General features: G+C 43.8%; 4 protein-coding genes across 8 annotated transcripts; 3 read left to right on the forward strand and 1 right to left on the reverse strand.

Annotated features, from left to right (window-relative positions):
• Positions 1-549: 549 nt before the first annotated feature.
• LOC101067560 (major histocompatibility complex class I-related gene protein-like) lies at positions 550-4,848 on the forward strand. 4 transcript variants are annotated; one of them, XM_029845071.1, is made up of 8 exons: positions 550-705; positions 2,316-2,582; positions 2,712-2,990; positions 3,221-3,547; positions 3,783-3,887; positions 4,027-4,047; positions 4,162-4,235; positions 4,365-4,848. In XM_029845071.1, the coding sequence occupies exons 1-7, from the start codon at positions 657-659 to the stop codon at positions 4,209-4,211; spliced, it is 1,098 nt and encodes a 365-aa protein (XP_029700931.1). In that variant the 5' UTR covers positions 550-656; the 3' UTR covers positions 4,212-4,235; positions 4,365-4,848. The 4 variants fall into 4 exon arrangements, with proteins under 4 accessions (XP_029700931.1, XP_029700933.1, XP_029700932.1 ...); XM_029845073.1 differs by having other exon boundaries at positions 4,033-4,047; XM_029845072.1 differs by having other exon boundaries at positions 3,786-3,887.
• Positions 4,849-5,726: 878 nt separating this feature from the next.
• LOC101061837 (proteasome subunit beta type-8-like) lies at positions 5,727-6,550 on the reverse strand. Its single transcript, XM_029845501.1, has 2 exons — positions 6,238-6,550; positions 5,727-5,910 (listed from the first exon to the last, which is right to left on the reverse strand). The coding sequence occupies exons 1-2, from the start codon at positions 6,548-6,550 to the stop codon at positions 5,822-5,824; spliced, it is 402 nt and encodes a 133-aa protein (XP_029701361.1). The 3' UTR covers positions 5,727-5,821.
• A 6,491-nt stretch (positions 6,551-13,041) lies between these two features.
• Positions 13,042-14,844, forward strand: LOC115251712 (vegetative cell wall protein gp1-like). 2 transcript variants are annotated; one of them, XR_003890239.1, is made up of 7 exons: positions 13,042-13,260; positions 13,356-13,487; positions 13,653-13,730; positions 13,824-14,045; positions 14,160-14,233; positions 14,322-14,635; positions 14,734-14,844. XR_003890239.1 is itself a non-coding variant. In XM_029845078.1 (6 exons), exons 1-6 carry the CDS (start codon positions 13,105-13,107, stop codon positions 14,425-14,427), a joined length of 768 nt encoding a protein of 255 aa, XP_029700938.1. In that variant the 5' UTR covers positions 13,042-13,104; the 3' UTR covers positions 14,428-14,764. The 2 variants fall into 2 exon arrangements, 1 of the variants encoding a protein (XP_029700938.1); XM_029845078.1 differs by having other exon boundaries at positions 14,322-14,764.
• Positions 14,845-15,344: 500 nt separating this feature from the next.
• Positions 15,345-16,849, forward strand: LOC115251711 (uncharacterized). Its single transcript, XM_029845075.1, has 3 exons — positions 15,345-16,087; positions 16,301-16,510; positions 16,599-16,849. The coding sequence occupies exons 1-3, from the start codon at positions 15,409-15,411 to the stop codon at positions 16,772-16,774; spliced, it is 1,065 nt and encodes a 354-aa protein (XP_029700935.1). The 5' UTR covers positions 15,345-15,408; the 3' UTR covers positions 16,775-16,849.
• The last annotated feature ends 2,302 nt before the right edge of the window (positions 16,850-19,151 follow it).

Raw genomic sequence — 19,151 nt, forward strand, 5'->3', positions numbered from 1 at the left:
CTGCTGGATCTCCCTGTGACTAAAATAACCAATGATGAATAACAACAATAACGTTTCTTGTCAATCACGTGATTTCCCAGAAACAGCCACAGCTGCTCGGCCGCTTCTCTCCAGTAGAGGCACTATAACCTTTATGGAAAGGGTAATTTTAACTATGCGTGTCTATTTAACCTTTCGTTTTACATGTATCTCTTCGATTGTTACTACATTTATCTCTTCGATTTCTATAGGCTCTGTGACCTCTTTTAAAAAATAATAACTTCTATACAATTTTGAAAACAAATGACGCTTATTTGTATCAGATAATGAATGTTTATTATTATTTTCAAACCTTTACACAATATGTATTAAGTGCACCAAAGCGATTTTACGTGGTTGTACTTGTGCACTTTACTTATACTTTTATTCATCCTTGCATATGTTATTTTAAATTATGTTGCACAACGATTATAAACCATAAGTTACCATTTTGACCGAAAGTTTCGTTTTTGGTCTTCCACCCGTGACGCGCTTCTCTCTCTCTCTCACCAATTCTCATTGGTTGAAGCGCTTCTTGAGAGCTGGAGAAACCGAGATTAAGAGACTCATTCGTCCCAGTGGCTACAGCCGCCACTTCATGCGCATTCTGCTTTAGAGTATGTTTTCTATACATTAAAATGAGGGTTGTGCTGTCGCTGACAGTCGTGTTCCACCTGACATCAGCAGGTCAGTCATAATTTCTACATTTTAAGATTAAACTTTCTAAGCTTATCTGAGGAAGTAAAAGAAAATCCTTTGTAATTTTGGGCGTAGTCGCGTTTTTTAACGACAAAACTTTTTAGTTTTGTTTTTTTAACAAATGGGTTGTTTGTGGTTATTTTCTTTGCTAAATCACCTCCTCTTCATGGCAACACTATTTTCTGAAAAACCCAAACAAGCGATTTGATTAAATTATCTTGGAGGACGTTAGGGCCACACATCTCCTCTCAGTTTGTTTTTCTGTTTGTTTTCATGGGTGGACCCAATACTCTTCCATACTTGCTAAACCACCATAACTAACTGGTTCTTACACAAACGTGTGTTGGGTTGCTTTTCTCTAGTAACACAGTAAAATACTGAACCTTACCTGTCACATTTTTAAACCTACAATCATTTCTTCCTGTGGCAAGAGAAAAGTGTTTGATGAACAGCCTTTGCTGGGAAGGAAACTGGATTTGCTAGATTACTTTTATGACTTACCTTCTGATAATGAGCAGAAATAATTTCAAATTGAACTTTTAAAAAAAAAGAAAGGTCAGTAGGAACCAGCTCAGTGGTTTTTCAGTGTTAGTATCTAGCGGGTGGGGGGGTGTTTCTGGTGGTGAGCAAGAAGTGGTGGGAAGGAATCATAATTTTAACCCAAACACTTAATTAGCAGTATAAAAATAATCGAATGATATAACACGCAACATATAAGCTCACACATCCTATGCTTCTTCAACAATTAAAACTACTGTGTGTCTGTTTGTTTGTGTCAAAGACTATCAAAAAACAGCAACTCATCTTTAGAGAAACAGAAACTAACCTCCGAAGGTGTAAAGACCTTCAAAAGGAAACTCACATCATCAGCAAGTGTTTGAGCAGCACAGGGGTTTTTCTTCAGGCCACTGAAACCTCCCTTTTCCTCTGCTTCTTCTATTGATATGAGAACATCAGTAACAGTCATTAAAATTGCACAGAAAACAAAAGCATAATTCATTGAACCACTGAACCAACTGCAGGAGTTGGAACATCAGCATCGGACTCTATACAAAGACCTGTTGCCAAGTTAGTCCTGCAAACTGCAGCTGGCACTGTTTTTGTTTGGTTCCTCCCCACTTTCTTAACTTTACTTAACTTTAATTTGATCTTATTTGAATAGCACCTTTCACAGAAGAAATGTAAAACAGAGTGCCCTACAGATAAAAGGTTTAAAGATTAAAAGCACTGACCATGTATAGATGGTGATTGAATTGAGCCGAAGTTGATGTTAGTTTGCTGCACTGCTGCAGAAGAGCTCAAACAAAGGAGTCACATATTTTGCAAACAACGAAGCCACCGTGTTTTACTTAATTATCCATCACTATGGAAATATGTAGCGATCAGTTGTAGCATGTTTGCTAATCTCCCTCTCCTCTTTCTTTTGTGCCAAACAAGGCCATTACACTCCCAGCACCATAATACAGGATGGATCCATGCTTTCATGTTGTTCATGCCAAAGTGTGACCCAACCATCTGTCGCAACCGAAATCAACACAATTTTCTGAAATTTTGATTATTTTTACAAAATCTTGAAAGCTATACCAATTACTTTACAGTGACTCACACTCTGAAGTATTTCTACACTGGATCCTTTGGAGTTCCAAACTTCCCAGAGTTTGTGGCTGTTGGGCTGGTTGATGATGTTCCAATCATTCGCTATGACAGCAACACCAGGAGAGCTCAGCGCAAACAGGAGTGGATGAAGGAAGTCACAGCAGATGATCCTCAGTACTGGAGCAAGAGCACACAGACACTGTTGTTCACCCAGCAGACCTTGAAAAGGAACATGGAAATTGCAGAGCAGCGCTTCAATCAAACTAGAGGTTTGTTTCATGTTTGTCCACAAATTTATTGTGTTGCGTGTATTTGTTTTACCAGATGTTACAGAGGCACACACATACACGTACCTCAGTAAAATGTTACGTCTCTCTGTCTCTGTCTCTGTCTCTCAGGTGTCCACATAATCCAGAAGATGTGCGGCTGTGAGTGGGATGATGAGACTGGAGAGAAGAATGGATTTGATCAGTTTGGTTATGATGGAGCAGATTTTATCTCATTTAAACTGAAGGAAGGAATCTGGGTCGCTGGAAAACAGGAGGCTGTGAAAACCAAACAGAAGTGGGATCAGGATGAAGCTGAGATAGAACAACAGAAGATCTACTACACCCAAGTGTGCATTCACTGGCTGCAGAAGTATGTGAACTATGGAAAGAGCTCACTGATGAGAACAGGTAGAGTCACATGACCTGGTTCATTCAAGGAGGACGAGAAGCTGATTTTACTTTATTTTTAATAATATTTTCAATATAAGTATTGTAATAGGAAGCTTATTTTGATTTAGCTTCATTTTGTATAGATGTTTTCCTTGATGTATGAATATTATGTTAATGAATTGTTTAGACTGTAATTTTTAATTCCAGATCTTCTGATGAAAATTTCCTGGCATTTTGTTTTCCTGCAGAGCTGCCGTCAGTGTCTCTGCTCCAGAAGACCCCCTCCTCTCCTGTCAGCTGCCACGCTACAGGCTTCTACCCCGACAGAGCCACACTGTCCTGGAGGAAAGGTGAAGAGGAGCTCCATGAGGACGTGGACCACGGAGAGATGCTCCTCAACCCTGACGGAACCTTCCAGATGAGTGTTGACCTGAAAGTGTCCTCAGTCCCACCTGAAGACTGGAGCAGCTACAAGTGTGTGTTTCAGCTGTCTGGAGGGAAGGAAATCACCAGAACACTGGACAAAACCCAGATCAGGACCAACTGGGGGAAGCCTGGGGTCAGAGGAGATGGTGGTGAGAAGCACACTCTGATTTTACTGTCTGAGGAATATTTCTTCTTTTCTTTAGTCAACAGGATCTAATTACAGGACATGAGCAGGAATAGCAAATGTTCAAACAAGCAAACGTCCAAAGATGTCAGCTCTCCTCACACTTGAATAATTCAGACAGATGAACAGATTTGGAGATGATCTTCTTTAGTCTTTGTCATCTGTGCTGGTTTTGATGGTTTTGCTTGTTTCCTCTCCAGCAGAGGATCCCAGTAACACGGCCGTCATCGCTGCTGTTGCAGTTGTTGTTCTGGCTCTCGTTCTCATCGCCGTCGTTGGTTTCCTCCTTTACAGGAAGAAGAAAGGTGAGAGATGGAGATGGAAGCAGAGCTTTAATCCTTCACTCTGCTTTGGCTTTAGTCTAAATGACAAAAGAAGAAGAAAACGTTGATAAAATCTCTGTCAAAGATCTAAAGCAGCAAAGCTAATCGACTTTCTTCTCAATTTCAGGCAAATGTACCAAACGTGAGTAAAAGTTGAATCACATTTGGATTTTCTCTGGTGTTTGCTGAACTTCTCTTGCAGTAATTGTGTGTAACTGTGGTTTCTGCTCTAAGAATCTTTGTTCTGACCTTACAGTTGAAGGTTACTCTGAGGTCCAGGAGCCACTGAAGCCAAATCCAAACTAAAGGAGAACCGTCAGCATGAAGAGGGTGAGTAGCTTCATGTTAGAGCAGCTTTATACTTGTTTTTGATTCATTGAGCTGCTCCTCTGGTGAAACTGGATCAACAATGAATATTCTGGTTTAATGTGTTTGATTATTTGGTCTTTTTCTTTTCAGGATGCTCTGGAACGAGGAGTGTTCTCCTGCAATAAATGCAACAGCTTATTAACCATTAGACACGTTAGAGGTTGTAATTATCAGATCTTTGCTGTTATTCAGCATAAAACTGTGGTGTTTGCTCTGATTTTTAGTTTTAATTTAAAATCAACTGATTTAAACCAGAAAGAACCAGAAATCATCACTCTTGTCATCATTTGGGTTTAAACATGAGCGTGACCTTTAATAATGGGGGTGTTGGGTCTTTATTTAGCTTTTAGCCAATCAATAATGTATCTCTGGATGATGTGTTCACATTAACTGTTGTGTAAACTCATAATTTAAGGGCAGATTTAAAGGGTTTGTTTAAAAGATGATTTCCTGATTGTGTTGTAGAGATGAAAGTTGAAGTTGGAAACAAATTAAAGATGTTTGCAGGAGTTTTCTGCTGCTTTAGATTTAGATTAATGCTGATTTTTGCTTTTCAATAAAATCCCCAACCCTGTTTTGGTGAGTTTTTTGATTCCTTTCAGGTTGTGATGCTCCTGATCTGTCAAGTTTTATTTTAGTTTAATTTAGCCTATAGAAAGCCTTTAAACAGTGAAGATGCTCCTCATCTAGACAGTCTGGTTCATGTTTTATGGTCCAAATCAGAAGGTCTCTGTCATTAAATCAGATGTTTGAAAATCAGTTTGTAAAAAGACCAACTGAAATTGTTCCTAATTAAACTAAAGACCAGAAAGACTTTGTGTAAATGAGCTGTTATTGTAGGTACATTGTTATAATCCATCTATAATCTCTCTCTGGAGTCCAAGGTTGATCCTTCTCTTCTCTATCAGCTGTTTCTCTCCAACATTGTTGGTTCTTTTCAGCAGAGTTCTGAGACTGGTCCCATAATGAGACTGAAATAAGCTGTGCTACATTTCAACAGCAGCTAATTTGGTTTTTTCTCATTAAAATATTTATATTGAAACATTTGCAGATATTTTAGTGAAACAATGAACCAGCTGTGATGGAATTATTAAAATAAAGTTGTATTCTAAACATGATGATGCAGATTTTTAGACTTTTCATCTATTTCACTGATGCTCAAAGTGTCATATCATCATGTATTAGATTGTTAAACTAACATTCACACCCAGTTATTACTGGTTGCCTGTTACACTCCTGTTTCTACCTCAACTCCACCTCACATGGGTTCAACATCTGAACTTCAGCAGAACACCAAAGTGTGAACGACGTCATATATAGAATATATCAGCATAAAGCATCAACATCTGTACGTTGAACTGGGCCACATTTGAGCAGGACGTGTCTTCAGAATTTAGCCACCCTAACATTTATGTTCTTTGTATTTAATAGAAAAAAAGATTTTAACAAACAACCTTTTTATTTTAGGATTTATTCAAAGCTTCGCCACAATTCTGGTACATTTGAGAGAAAATGTATAAAACAGGCTGCATGAGAGCAACAGTCGCTCAGAACATCTCCTTTTTGTAGAGGTGGATCAACTGTGACACGTCGTCCTGGCAGACTTTGATCCAGCCGTCCTCCATCATGTGGTACACTGGAAACACACACACACACACACACACACACACACACACACACACACACACACACACAACCTCTATTCAGTTCACTCCAGATTTACTCACATATTTGTCAAAAAGGGTTCTAATCCCTATCGAACATGCCCTGTTCCATCCAGAACCAGACTGGTTTTATCAGTCTGGATGTTTCTTCTGCATTCAGATATTAAATTATGAATTGAGACTTTTAACAGAGTCCGATTCAAGTTTTCAATGTAAAATGAGTTTTGAATCCAGATACAAGCTGTAAAAGGCAGAAATGATTATTCCAGAATAGGAGGCTTGTTTCTGGGAGAACTCACTATTGACCACTCCTCCAGAGTACGCGTCCCTGTGTGTGGCGTAGACGATGCCCCGACGGCCCAGATCGTACGCCTCCTCCACTGTCATGTCCTCTCGGAGGCCGCTGTCCACCACGGCGTAGGCATAACTGTTCCCAGAGCCAGTGGAGAACATCTGCCCGGAGAACCGATTCCCATTCTCATCCACATAGTAAAGACCAGGGCCCTGCAGAGAGATGCTGTTATGATGCGTTTGTTTTTCCTCTTCTTCACGTTCAAGCTTCATTATGTTGAAGCCTGATGTTGTCAGAGTGTTTTTATCTGTTCCTCTCATGTTTTCTCTGATTTCTGGGTTTTCTAACGGTCATGTTTTTAGTTTTTTCCATTAACTGTGGTAATATTGGTAAGGAGTGACCTCATTATGTGTTTAAGGTCACTTTTTGTTCATCCTTCATCCTTTAAAGAGGAAACCAACTCGGTGAGGAGGTTATTTCATGCTGAAGGTCAGAGGTCACTCCAGTTTACTGACTTAATGAACGGAGTTTCTCCAGCAAATACTCTAATCAAAAATGAATTCAGAATGACCTTCACCACCCACGAACGCCCCACAGTGTTATGATGACCTGCCCCCCCTCTGTGCACTGGTTGGATTTGAGCAATAAACCAGTTCTGCTGAGGTTTGGGACAGGCATTTAAATTTCCTGGACCCTCTTTGAGGTATAGTGCTGGTTTCCAGTCGGGGAACTGGTGTTGGGGGATCTTACTGTGACTGGGGTAAAGTGGGTAGAGACTGGGACACATCCAGGGAACAAGAGACAGTGGCTGGTAATGGTTGCTTTTTCTTCACGAAGACTAGAGAGGGAGTTGGGTTAGTTAGGGGCTCTGTATAGTTAACCAGGACTAGGGGAAGCTCCATTCTGCTATGACTGGTATTGTTTTATCTCTACACACACACACACACGCATACACACCTGTTTATCCCATCCACAAATCATGCTTCCCACAGAGAGTCCCATTCCTCTGTATCCCAGCATCATGTTTGCCAGCAGTTTGGAGGCTGCAGCCACAGAGATCGATGGTTGTTCCTCAGCCGGTAAAGCCTTCACAAAGACACGATTTATTGTAGGAGCCTAAGTACCGTTTCAGTTCATTAATAAGTTGTTAGTTCATTTATTTGACTCAGGTGTGCGTGGAGGATTTTACGTTTAAAATTGCGTATAGGCCTTAATTGACATTTCCAGTCATTTACGTATAAAAGACTGTGTCTCGCGCAGCGTGGGGCGGTTGTCATGGAGGGGAGCCACGCAGTTTCTCGCTCGCTAGTTAGCTAAGTTTTTTGCCTTTTTGGATTTCAAGCCATCCGAATTTGTTTTTGTTTTTTATGTCATGCTGGATCTTTTGTATCATGTCCATGTTTTTGGAGTAAAACATGAGAACCGGGAAATCGTTTGGAGTGTTTTTGTGGACGAGAGGAGAGGAGAGGAGAGGAGAGGAGAGGGGAGAGCAGAGGAGAGGAGAGGAGAGGAGAGGAGAGGAGAGGAGAGCGTCGGGCTCGTGGCTTCAACCATTAGGAACCTACATTTAGTCGAGAAACTCGCTCTTCGTGGAGTTTTGGAGTGTGGAGCTGTCTAACTGGAAACGGAGGATAAAAGAAGGAAAAGTCTCGGAGACCTTTGGAGGAGGAAAGTGACGAGCTGCGTGAGGGAGCTCGTCAGCCTGGCGTCGGAGGTGAATTGATCCAAGTCTGCTCGTTGAGATCCGTGAGTGAACCAGGAAGGATCGTTGTTCGGCTGAATAACGAGGTGAAACTCCGTGGTGATTCAGCGTTTTTATTAAAGTGGAAATAAGAACTGTTCATGGAGGAAAAGGACAGTGGAAAAGGATAATAAAAATGACTGAGAAGGGCATGAAAGATCAGAAGTCGAGAAAGATCCAGGCTCGCAAGCGCAAGCTCTCACAGCTAATTAGCTTAAGAAAGCTAATTGAACAGCTAATGGAGGATGATGTGAACGTGGACACTGTAAAGAATAAGCTTCGTGTTGACTTCAGTGGCTTGCAGATGGAGTTTTTGGAGAAACTTGCCTGCAGAAATTTATGGAAGAAGAGGAATTTGTGGATGATCAAACTAGCTGGTTTGATCCAATAAATAAATCTATGGACATGTTTTTCAGGAAATGTGAGGAGTGGATGAAAGAGGGTTTGAGGCGTGCTGAGCATGCTGAAGAATGTGACAAACGTATAACACCCACAGACAGATCGACAACTACAAAAGTGACCACTAGAAGTAAAGCTACATCACAAAGTGGAAGCTCGGCTTCATCAGCATCTTCAATCAGCTTGAAGGCAGAAATGGAGCGAGCATCATTAAGAGCAAAGGCTGCAGCTTTACAAAAAACACTGGCCATGGAAGAGGCAGAGAAAAGGCAGCGAGAAGCAGCGTTTGAAGCCCAACAAAAGAGGATTGAAGCTTCAATAAAGGCTAAAAAGGAAATGCATGCCATGCAAACTGCGCTGGCCGAGTCCGACGCTAAAATGGAGGCGCTGCAAAATGATGAGGCTGCAGCAGAAGAAAGTGGCACAGTTAAAGCTGGTGAAAAGGATGAAGAAACACACACATGGCCCACCAGTCAACCTGCCGTTCAGCTGTCACCAAGACCCACATCACAAGCACCCAAAGTCGCACCAAATGCTCCAGCAGCAACTTCTCAACCGGTTCCATCTGCACCAAAACCTGAGCGTATAGACCCACAGGGAGCAGTGCTCGAAGGACTTTGCCGAGCTATTTCCCAGCAAGCCAGCGTGACGGAATATCTGGTGAAGAGTCCTAAAGCTTTGCTACTTCCAGACCTCGCCATTCCAACATTTAAAGGGGACCCACTGGAATATAAATCTTTCATTAGAGCCGTTGAACATGGGATTGAAGGCCGCACAAGTGATGATCGTGATCGTCTTGAATTTTTCAAGTGGACAACCACATGAGGTGGTTAAGAGCTGCATGCACGTGGAGTCTACAGCAGGATATGCCGAAGCAAAACGAATGTTGAAGGAGTTCTTCGGTGACGACTTCAAAATAGCAGAGGCATACATAAAGGAGGCTTTGGACGGGCCCACAATCAAGCCAGACGATGGTGTTTCTCTTCAGTCGTTTGCATTATTCCTGACCGGCTGCTCCAACACAATGATGGATATTAGCTACATGGAAGACTTGGATAACACGGCTAATATAAGGGCACTGGCAAACAAACTTCCATACAAGCTCAAAGAATCCTGGAGGAAGTCTGCTTGTGACCTGCAAGAAAGAACAAAGAAAAGAGTCAAGTTCAAGGACTTTGTGGACTTCATAAATCAGCAAGTTAAGTATCTGCTGCATCCACTCTATGGAAACATTAACGAGAACACCACAAACTCAAAAGACCCTACAAGACTGAGACCGAAACCACAATACTAAGAGACGTTCAAGTCAAGAAAGGTGTTCGCAACAGTCGTCGTGCCCACGAGGACTGAGAATGAAAGGCAGACAGCAACAAAAGCACAACCTGTCTCAGTGGATGGTTTCAACAAACCTCGTGTTTACTAGTGATGGGGCGATGATACCTCAAGGAGTGTATTGACACACTACACAAACTGTGTTGGTCACCCACTAGTGACCCCTGCAGGAGTTATAAAATGATTGAAGGTAAAGGAATTCCTTGTTTGCTGAACCTGAGTTGGTGTGTAAAATACAGTGATCCCTCGTTTATCGCGGGAGTTACGTTCCAAAAGTAACACGCGAAAAGTGAAATCCGCGAAGTAGCAACTTTATATTTTTTAATTATTTTACAATGCAATACTGAACAGTAGAATGAAACCAAACATCAAAACCTGTTTTAAAGACCAAACTTTGTTTAAAACAATAATTTTAATCTAGTAATACAAGGTTGGAAACATTGTCACTGGCGTATTTCAGTCCCAGCTGTGCCTCTGCGTCCTGACTCCGCTCCTCTGGAGCGTCTGTTTCTACGGAAGGCGCAGGAGTCTTTCTCCGAGAGAAGAACATTGTTATGGGTAGTTGTTGGCGCTCTTTCTTTTTCTGGGCAAGAAGATTTTTATAAACGGATATGCCACCTTCAATTATATTTGAGAACTGCAATGAACGACTCATCAAAGGGTCCCATTCTTGTGCCGTGCGCTGAAGTTCAGTGGCCATTCTCACCATGGTTGCTAAGCGACCAAGTGCAAACGTAAAGTTGGCAGAATGTACAGAAACGAAAACTGGTGACAAGTGAAAAATCAATACAGTACAGCGTCAATATTTTATTTCTAGACAACAGTAAAGCCCCTGAGCCAATCAGGATTCAGAGGCACTGTATAAAAAAATAAAAATAAAAAAATCCGAAGCCGTGAAAGATGAACCGCGATATAGCGAGGGATCACTGTATAGCAAATTTGAGTTACAATTTTTTTATTTATGTACACACATTTTTTGTTAACTGTTAAATCATATGAAATAATACGAAAAAGTGATTCGTTTATGAATTTTTATTGAGAAACAAACGTTTTTGGAGTGTCTTTGCTCCAAGGCAATTTCTCCTCTTGAACACCAGCTCCCCAGCCTTAGAAAATCCTCTTTCACACGGTGCAGATGACGATGGTGAGCAGAGAGTTTTAAGTGCAAGTTGATGCAGATGTGGATGTGTTTTCTGGTTCTCTCACGAGTATCTGCCAATTCTCCATTGCCATGCCGAGCTCTATAATGCCTCAGCATTGATGAAGTGCTCTTATTGATGGAAGAGAGCTCTGTGGAGCAGAGCCGACACTTCACCTACAATAACATAAAAAGTGAATTTATCTGAAAACAATTCAAACCTCTTACCAGAACACAGTAAAAACTAAGGTGGCGCATTGCATTCATTTGTTAAAAAAATAGACACCCTATCTCATGATTTCAAGATCAGGATCTCGTTATTATGAGATAAAATGAATAAAGCAACTGTAAGGCTTTTTAACTGACTATCATATGTATCACAGGTCATTCACTTGATAAAGTGAGTGCAATGCGCCACCGTTAAAAATTGTATACAACAGTAAACAATGCTCAAAGGAGCAAAAGATTTCCCTTGTTTGGAGTCACAAGATCAAAATTATTCCACACTGGGGAAAACTTCTTAGAATGATCCATAATTGCGCAACTGCAAAACTCCATCCAACAAACCCACGACATGTCGATACAGTTTGTTTCCTTATAAACACACTTTGGCGCGGCACATCCAAACGATACAATTCCTGTATCGGTCACGTGATTCTTTCTTAAAGCGATACACGCACCGAGACGGGGTTTCACTCTTGAGCTCTCGGCACAGTGCTGACGCACCAGTGTCGCTCGTCCCATCACTAGTGTTTCCTGTGAAGGAGAACAGCACAGCCTCACAGCCTGCAAGAAATCCAAGAGCAAACCACACAAGACGAGATTGGTTTCTTGAGGAGCAAAGGTCTGTGTTCTGCATGTTTAAAGCACGGGCATATGAGCAGCAGCTGCCAACAGAAGCTTCAATGGGAAGAATGCTCCAGACCGCATCCCCCACTGTTGCACATTACCAACAAAGATCCAAGAGAAGAAACAAGAAGAGACAATTGTGAACAGCAATTTGTGTCAAGTGCCCTGGTACAAACTGCTGAAACTTTTGGTGTCACGGGGGCCGGTAAAGACGATTGTGCTCTTTCAATCATTCCTGTGTGCGTCAAGGCCCAAAAAGGAACCAAGACGGTGACAACCTGTGTGTTTTTGGATCCTGGTAGCTCAGCTACTTTTGCTACAGAGTCGCTGATGAACCAGCTGAACATGAACAGACGCAATGTGAGAACCTCACTGCGATCTATGGGGGAATGAATCGGTAGTGAACACACGCGTTGTGGCTGATTTGGAGACGGAGCGCCTGTCTGCCAGCGTTGGAGAGTTTTGGTGTTTTCCTGCTTGTTCGAGGTCTCCACGCCGCCCTGCTGGACTAGAGAACACGAAGGACTTGACTCCTGTGTTGGCTCCGCTCTGAAGCTCTTTTTTGCGCCCTGGAAGACTGGACGAGTGCTTCCCTGCGGTCCAGGAGGACGGCCAGTTTGATTTTGTTAAATAAAGGCTAGTTTTTGGACTTTTTATCACTGGGTTTTTGCCTGCTTACGGGTCCTGTAAAAACCCAAACCTTATCAGATTAGACTTAAAACCTTCCTCTTTGAAAAAGATTATTGACACTAATTCTGTATTTCCATTTATTATCCTAGACATAATTACCATATTTAGGAGGCCGTCTAATCATTAGGTTAACATCTTAGTTATGCTGCTATAGGCCGAGGCTGCCGGGGTCCAGAAACATGATCACTTGACAGGCCTCTGTCACCCTGCTGGGTCATGGCTTCCTCTCCTCTCCTCTCCTCTCCTCTCCTCTCCTCTCCTCTCCTCTCCTCTCCTCTCCTCTCCTCCACACCTAGTAGATCAGTGATGTTATTTCTTGTGTAGTTTTTCTGCCCCCCACCCCACCCCCTCGTATCCATCTACAGCAGTGGTTCTTAACCCGGGCTCCATCGAACCCTAGGGGTTCGGTGAGCCAGTCTCAGGGTTCGGTGAGCCAGTCTCAGGGGTTCGGTGAGCCAGTCTCAGGGGTTCGGTGAGCCAGTCTCAGGGGTTCTGTGAGCCAGTCTCAGGGGTTCTGTGAGCCAGTCTCGGGGGTTCGGCGGGGCCTCCGCCACGGAGGGGAAGACACACCCGACTCATCGTGCCAGTTGGTGATGACGCCCCGCTTGGCCGTCACTGGCTGCAGATGATCACGTTACATTGTTTGGCCGATCAGTGCTGCAGGGAATTTGGTGCTCAGTAGTCAACGTGTGACTGACGTGGTAGTACGTCGTCTGATTTCATCCATGTGCTCGTACTGGGCAAATGATGATTTCTTGATGGTTTCTGTGACTCTTCAGCTTCCTGCTGCTGCTGCTGCCTCAACATGCATTGTTGGCCAGAGCACGTCTGCATCCACTGGTGATTCGGCAGTGTCACGTCCTGCACACTCGTTCTCTGTGGTAAATGAAGCCTCCAAATCATTTTCTTGCAATTATTTAATTCAGTCTAACATACGTATGCCTGACTGACTCATTGTATGTGCTGTATTTTTCAGATACCCTCTGTTGTTCCAGAAACAACCCATGCAGGTGACACATCAGTCACCCTTCCTCCTCCGCAGAGAAGTCCAGTCAGCTCTACTGATGTCTCCACTGCTCCAACAAGGTCGAGGATAAATATTTCAATGGTAAATTTAACATACTGATATTAATTTCTAGTCAAAGTTACTTACTCCAAATGTTCTTCAAGCATAAAAACATCTTATGACATAGCGATGCAACGTTTTGCCTCTAATTTCCAAGGCTTTTGATTTTGATATATGTTTTATGAGTTTGATATATGTTATTTTAAGTTTGAAAGATCAAGGTTTGGTGGAAAACATGTGAGAGCTGCAAAGCCAAACCTGAACGTTTCCAGAAAACCTTCCCAGGTGAATATAAGAACATATTATGAAGTTTGGCATGTACATACAAATGTATGACAGTAGCAAATAATAACATGTCACATCTATATAACCCCATAGGTACCAGTGACTGCATCGGGACATGAGGGTCCTGGGGCAGCTTCAGCCATCTACCCATCTCCTGATCCTGTCCCATTGCCAAAGCAGCCTCATCAACCTTCCCCGTCTCGTCCAACTGTTTCCGCATCCCCAGACACCTTCCTTGCTCCCCCATTACCACCATCTGTGCAGCGACCAGCACCTGCTCAGCCTGTGACGGATCATACTGTTGTGAGCAACCTGGTAAAAACACTCAACATAAATAGATAAAAGTGATGATACTTTTGTTTTGCCTTAAACTATTGCATGGGATGAGTCTTAAAAGGCAGGTCTCCTTGTTTTTCTGTACTTTAACAGAACCCCTTTCAGCCAGAGCATTCTGCTGCTCTCCCACTGCTGTGGCCAAAGACAATGCCACAGCAGGACCACAAGTGGGTGTCATCAGCTTTGTTCAGGGTTGGTTCAGGTGGAAAGTTGGAGTTGCGTGACCAGCTTCAGCTGTGGTATTTCCCTCCACAGCCATCTCTGGTGTACCACCAGGCTCCAACCCCTTGCCGTTTCTTCGCACAGTCTCTGCTGCTGTGGATGCCGTACAGGCTATGGAAGGTACGGCTGCTCTGCTTAAAGCCAGCATGTAATGGGCATCCACTGGCCAGCGGTGGTCTTCACAGGAGAGTGCGCCAGGTCCTTGATGTCGACCGCTATTACAACTTGGTCACAGAGACCCTGATATGCACCAAGTGCAGAACTAGCCACTTGTCATGGAGTCAGGCAATTCTCCAGCAGCTGGACCTGGAGCACCGCTCAGAGTTTAGGGTCATCCTGACACGCAGGTACACGACACAAATACATACATATGCACTCACTACACATATTTACACATCAAAATGTAGTTTGGAGAAAGAGAGAATAATTTTTTTCCTTTTTAAAGATATGCCTGTGACATCAGAGTGATCCGTCAGCTGCGTGAGCGTGGCTTAGGGAACAGTCCATCAAGGATTATTCTCCAGCTAAAGGAGAACCACAGCGAGGAGTGGCTCCAGCGGGTTGCTCAGTACACAGCACAGTGTGCAGCTTTCATGGATGCCTCTAGACTGCTGCAACCACATTTCCAGGAGCCCCCAGTATCAGCGGTGTTACCAAGCTATAAGTGGCTCCTTGTTGTGTACAGTCAAGATATCCTGAAGAGGCTGGAGGATATTAAGGCTAAGATAACTTCAGTCTATGGATGCATTTTAAAAATGGACTCTACTAAGACGGTTAGAATTTGAATAGCTCTCATCTTCCAAATAATATACACTCAATCTTTACATAAATGTTCTGACGGTTTTTGAATTTTCAGATCACCAAGAAGCTCAGTGGAACTGCCAAGGGCACTGCCCAGTGGCTGACTTCTGTGGGGAACGAAATGGGTCAGGTACTCATTAGTGTCCTAACAGCCAGTGAGGGTCCAGCATTGGACCTTTATGGCTGCAGGCCTGATCGAGAGGTAATAATGACAATACTGATGAACTATTAGCTATTTAAAAGAACGAGTTCTAAAATGCTTAACAGAATTGCAAAAAATGAAAGTGACATTATGGATGGATTCAGAATGAAAAACTAAATGCACCAACATGACTTCCTCAGGTACCAGAGCGCAGGTATGGATCCTCCTGTTGCACTTTATGTGGACAACGGCTGCTGTAAAGAGGTGGGCGAGACCAAGATCAAGGCCAAATTTGGGCGGTGGCCAAATTTGATTGTCCGTCTAGACATTTGGCATTTCATGCGTCGTTTGGCAGTGGGATGTACGACTGATGCACATCAGCTGTACCCCACCTTCATGGCACGCATGTCAGCCTGCATATTTGAGTGGGATGCAACAGATGTGGCGGAGCTCAGAAGGGCCAAGAAGGCACAACTGTTGCAGGAGGGCTGGCCCGCTCTCTCTGACCAGGAGTTGGACAAACACATCACACAAGACGAGCTTGCGCTGCACTGCAGGAGACGGACCCGTGGAGAGGAGACATCCATCCAACTCCTTGATCAGCTTCTTACGGAGCTCATGACTGGCAAGGGGAATGATGCACTGGGTGTTCCTCTTCTCGACACTGTTAGGATGCAGCACATCTGGCGCATCCAAAGGCGGCATGTGAGGTGCATCCAGGACCCTCCTGGCTTGGCTTTATACACGGAGACTGGGAGCACTAGAAAGGGAGGAGTGGTATTAAAAACATTCCGCTGTGCCAGGGGTTCCACGTCTCTGGAATCGTTTCACTGCCATTTGAATCGATTCATTCCAGGTTTGTGCTAAATGTTCATGATCACTCTTTATAATGAGAATTCAGGCCAGGGGATTTAATGGTGTTTTGCTTTTAAAGTTGTTGGCCTATGAGCCACAGTGATTTGGGGTTCTGACTATTACCTTATAAATAGTGTTCTCTGTGTGTAACTCTTCACTTTTTCTCATTTATCAGGAATCTCTTACACTTTACTTCCTTTACTTGTTTCTCAAGGGAACAGTGCGAACCTGCTGAACTACCAAATCTACCTTTTGGAAGGACTCAGTCGCTGGAATCAAGACCGGGCCGCTGCTGCTGTCACATCTGAACCTTCAACTTTGCGCACGTACGCAGGGGAGTTGGTTCATTGTGTGAACAGCAACTACGAGAAAGTGTTTGGCAGGAAACTTATTCCAGGGTTTTCACCACCTGCAAAATACACAGGTAGTGTCAAAAGTGCCTGTGTGCATTGTTTTTATTTGAGTTTGGGATGGTTCTGTTATTCAAAATTTCCCAATTTAATATTTGTCAGGAGAACTCATTGGGGTGCAGTACTTGCTGAGGCAGAATAATGAACCTCTACAAGACATGCACCCCAATTCTGAGGAGACATCCCAGTTGATGGAGGACTTAGATGTTGAGGAGCCAAAAGATCCAGATGAGGGATTTGAGGATTTTTGGGAAGTGAAGCAACAATTGTGGATCTGATGGTTTCTAATCCCATCAAAGAAATCTACCCTCCTCCAGCTGTTCTTTGTCCTTCAGCAGTGCCTCCTTCACCTTCAGCAGTGCTGGGTTTTTGCCTGCTTACGGGTCCTGTAAAAACCCAAACCTTATCAGATTAAACTTAAAACCTTCCATTTATTATCCTAGACATAATTACCATATTTAGGAGGCCTCTAATCATTAGGTTAACATCTTAGTTATGCTGCTATAGGCCGAGGCTGCCGGGGTCCAGAAACATGATCACCTGACAGGCCTCTGTCACCCTGCTGGGTCATGGCTTCCTCTCCTCTCCTCTCCTCTCCTCTCCTCTCCTCTCCTCTCCTCTCCTCTCCTCTCCTCTCCTCTCCTCTCCTCCACACCTAGTAGATCAGTGATGTTATTTCTTGTGTAGTTTTTCTGTGAGCCAGTCTCGGGGGTTCGGTGAGCCAGTCTCAGGGGTTCGGCGGGGCCTCCGCCACGGAGGGGAAGACACACCCGACTCATTGTGCCAGTTCGTGATGACGCCCCGCTTGGCCGTCACTGGCTGCAGATGATCACGTTACATTGCTTGGCCGATCAGTGCCAAGTGGGATCAGTGCCATATAAAAGACGACATGATAAAAGAAGATATTTTATTTTATAAGCCTCTTACAACAACTAAGGCAGCCGATGTGAAGAAGCTTGTGGATAACTTCTCCAGAGATGACAATCTTTCATGGGATGTGGTTTCTGCAGTTTGTACGGACGGAGCTCCAGTCATGCTGGGAAGAGTCTGGTTTTGGTGCGTCAGTGAGGGTCGATGCACCGCACATCATTGTCACGCATTGTATTCTGCACAGGCATGCGCTGGCAACAAAAACCTCGCCTCCAAAACTGGCAGAAGTGTTAAAAACTGTAGTGGAAGGTGTGAACTATGTGTGAAATAGTGCTCCGAGGCTCCGCATCTTCAGTGAGCTGTGTAAAGAAACGGGCTGTGAATCTGAGGTCCTGCTGCACCGTCCTAATGTTGGGCGGTTGTCCCGGGGACAGGTGCTGCACCCTGTTTTTGCCATGCGTCTGGAATTAGCCCCGTTTTTGCAAGAACACCAGCATTGTCGTGCAGATTGCTTCAAAGATTCTGAGTTCATTCTCATTTTAGCGCACAATTGAGCAATTTCCACGCACTGAGATGAGCTTGCAACGTCTCTGGGCGGACACTCCCCTACAGGAGCGTCATCTCCAGCACGGGTGAGACAGCGTCCACGTTTGCTGTTGGGACAGCAGGTGTCAATGATGAATACCTCGACGGAATCGTTGAAATTCAGCAGGTTCAACAGCAACTCTTCAGAACAAGAACGCTCTCAAGGTTTTGGTGTCAACAAAGGGAAAAGGATCCAGTTATTGCTAATAAAGCCCTGGAATTTTTTATGGCATTTGTTACAACATGTCTTTGCGAGCAATCCTTTTGGAGGATGCTGGACGTAAAAACGAAGAAAAGACTTTGCTGTGAAAATGACACGAGAGCGGCGCTTGCCAAGGTGAAGCCACGCGTATCTGAACTGGTCTCCAAGGCAACAGCAGAAGTCACACTGGTTTGCAGTCATGCAGATTGTTGTGAGTTCAAGCACTGTGGGTTTGTTCTTTGAACAAGGTGAAAATAAACATTTACATTAAGAAGGTTTGGTGAATGCGCATATGGAACTGGTGGGGTTCGGTACCTCCAACAAGGTCCAGAACCACTGATCTACACGTATCGCCGCCTTCACAGCTGTATGCTGACCTCCTGACCTCCGACCCCACTGACCCACTCAATTCTAAGGGCAGTTTATTATCATTAATATAATTAATGTATTTCCCTGATCTCTACCTATTCTCTCCTCTACCTGTCCTCCCCCCTCTCCTCTCTCTATCCAGCCCCCCCATCAGCAGGAGGGTCCCCCTACATGAGCCTGGTCCTGCTCAAGGTTTCTTCCTGTTAAAGGGGAGTTTTTCCTGCCACTGTTGCTTGTTGGGGGTCAGGCCCTCAGATTCTGTAAAGCGCCGAGAAACAATTCTGATTGTAACAGACGTGATATAAATAAAGATTGATTGATTTGGGTTTAAACATGAGCGTGACTGTTGCTTGTTGGGGGTCAGGGTTTAAACATGAGCGTGACCTTTAATAATGGGGGTGTTGGGTCTTTATTCAGCTTTTAGCCAATCAATAATGTATCTCTGGATGATGTGTTCACATTAACTGTTGTGTAAACTCATAATTTAAGGGCAGATTTTAAGGGTCTGTTTAAAAGATGTTAAATATATAATGTTACTTGACGGGACGGAACACGAGGAGACACCACTGACCCACGTTGACCACAAACCGACCAGACGCTGGTGATCGGGAGGCGGCGGCTTTTGAAGA

This window comes from Takifugu rubripes, chromosome 12, assembly GCF_901000725.2.
Source record: "Takifugu rubripes chromosome 12, fTakRub1.2, whole genome shotgun sequence".
NCBI lineage: Eukaryota > Metazoa > Chordata > Actinopteri > Tetraodontiformes > Tetraodontidae > Takifugu > Takifugu rubripes.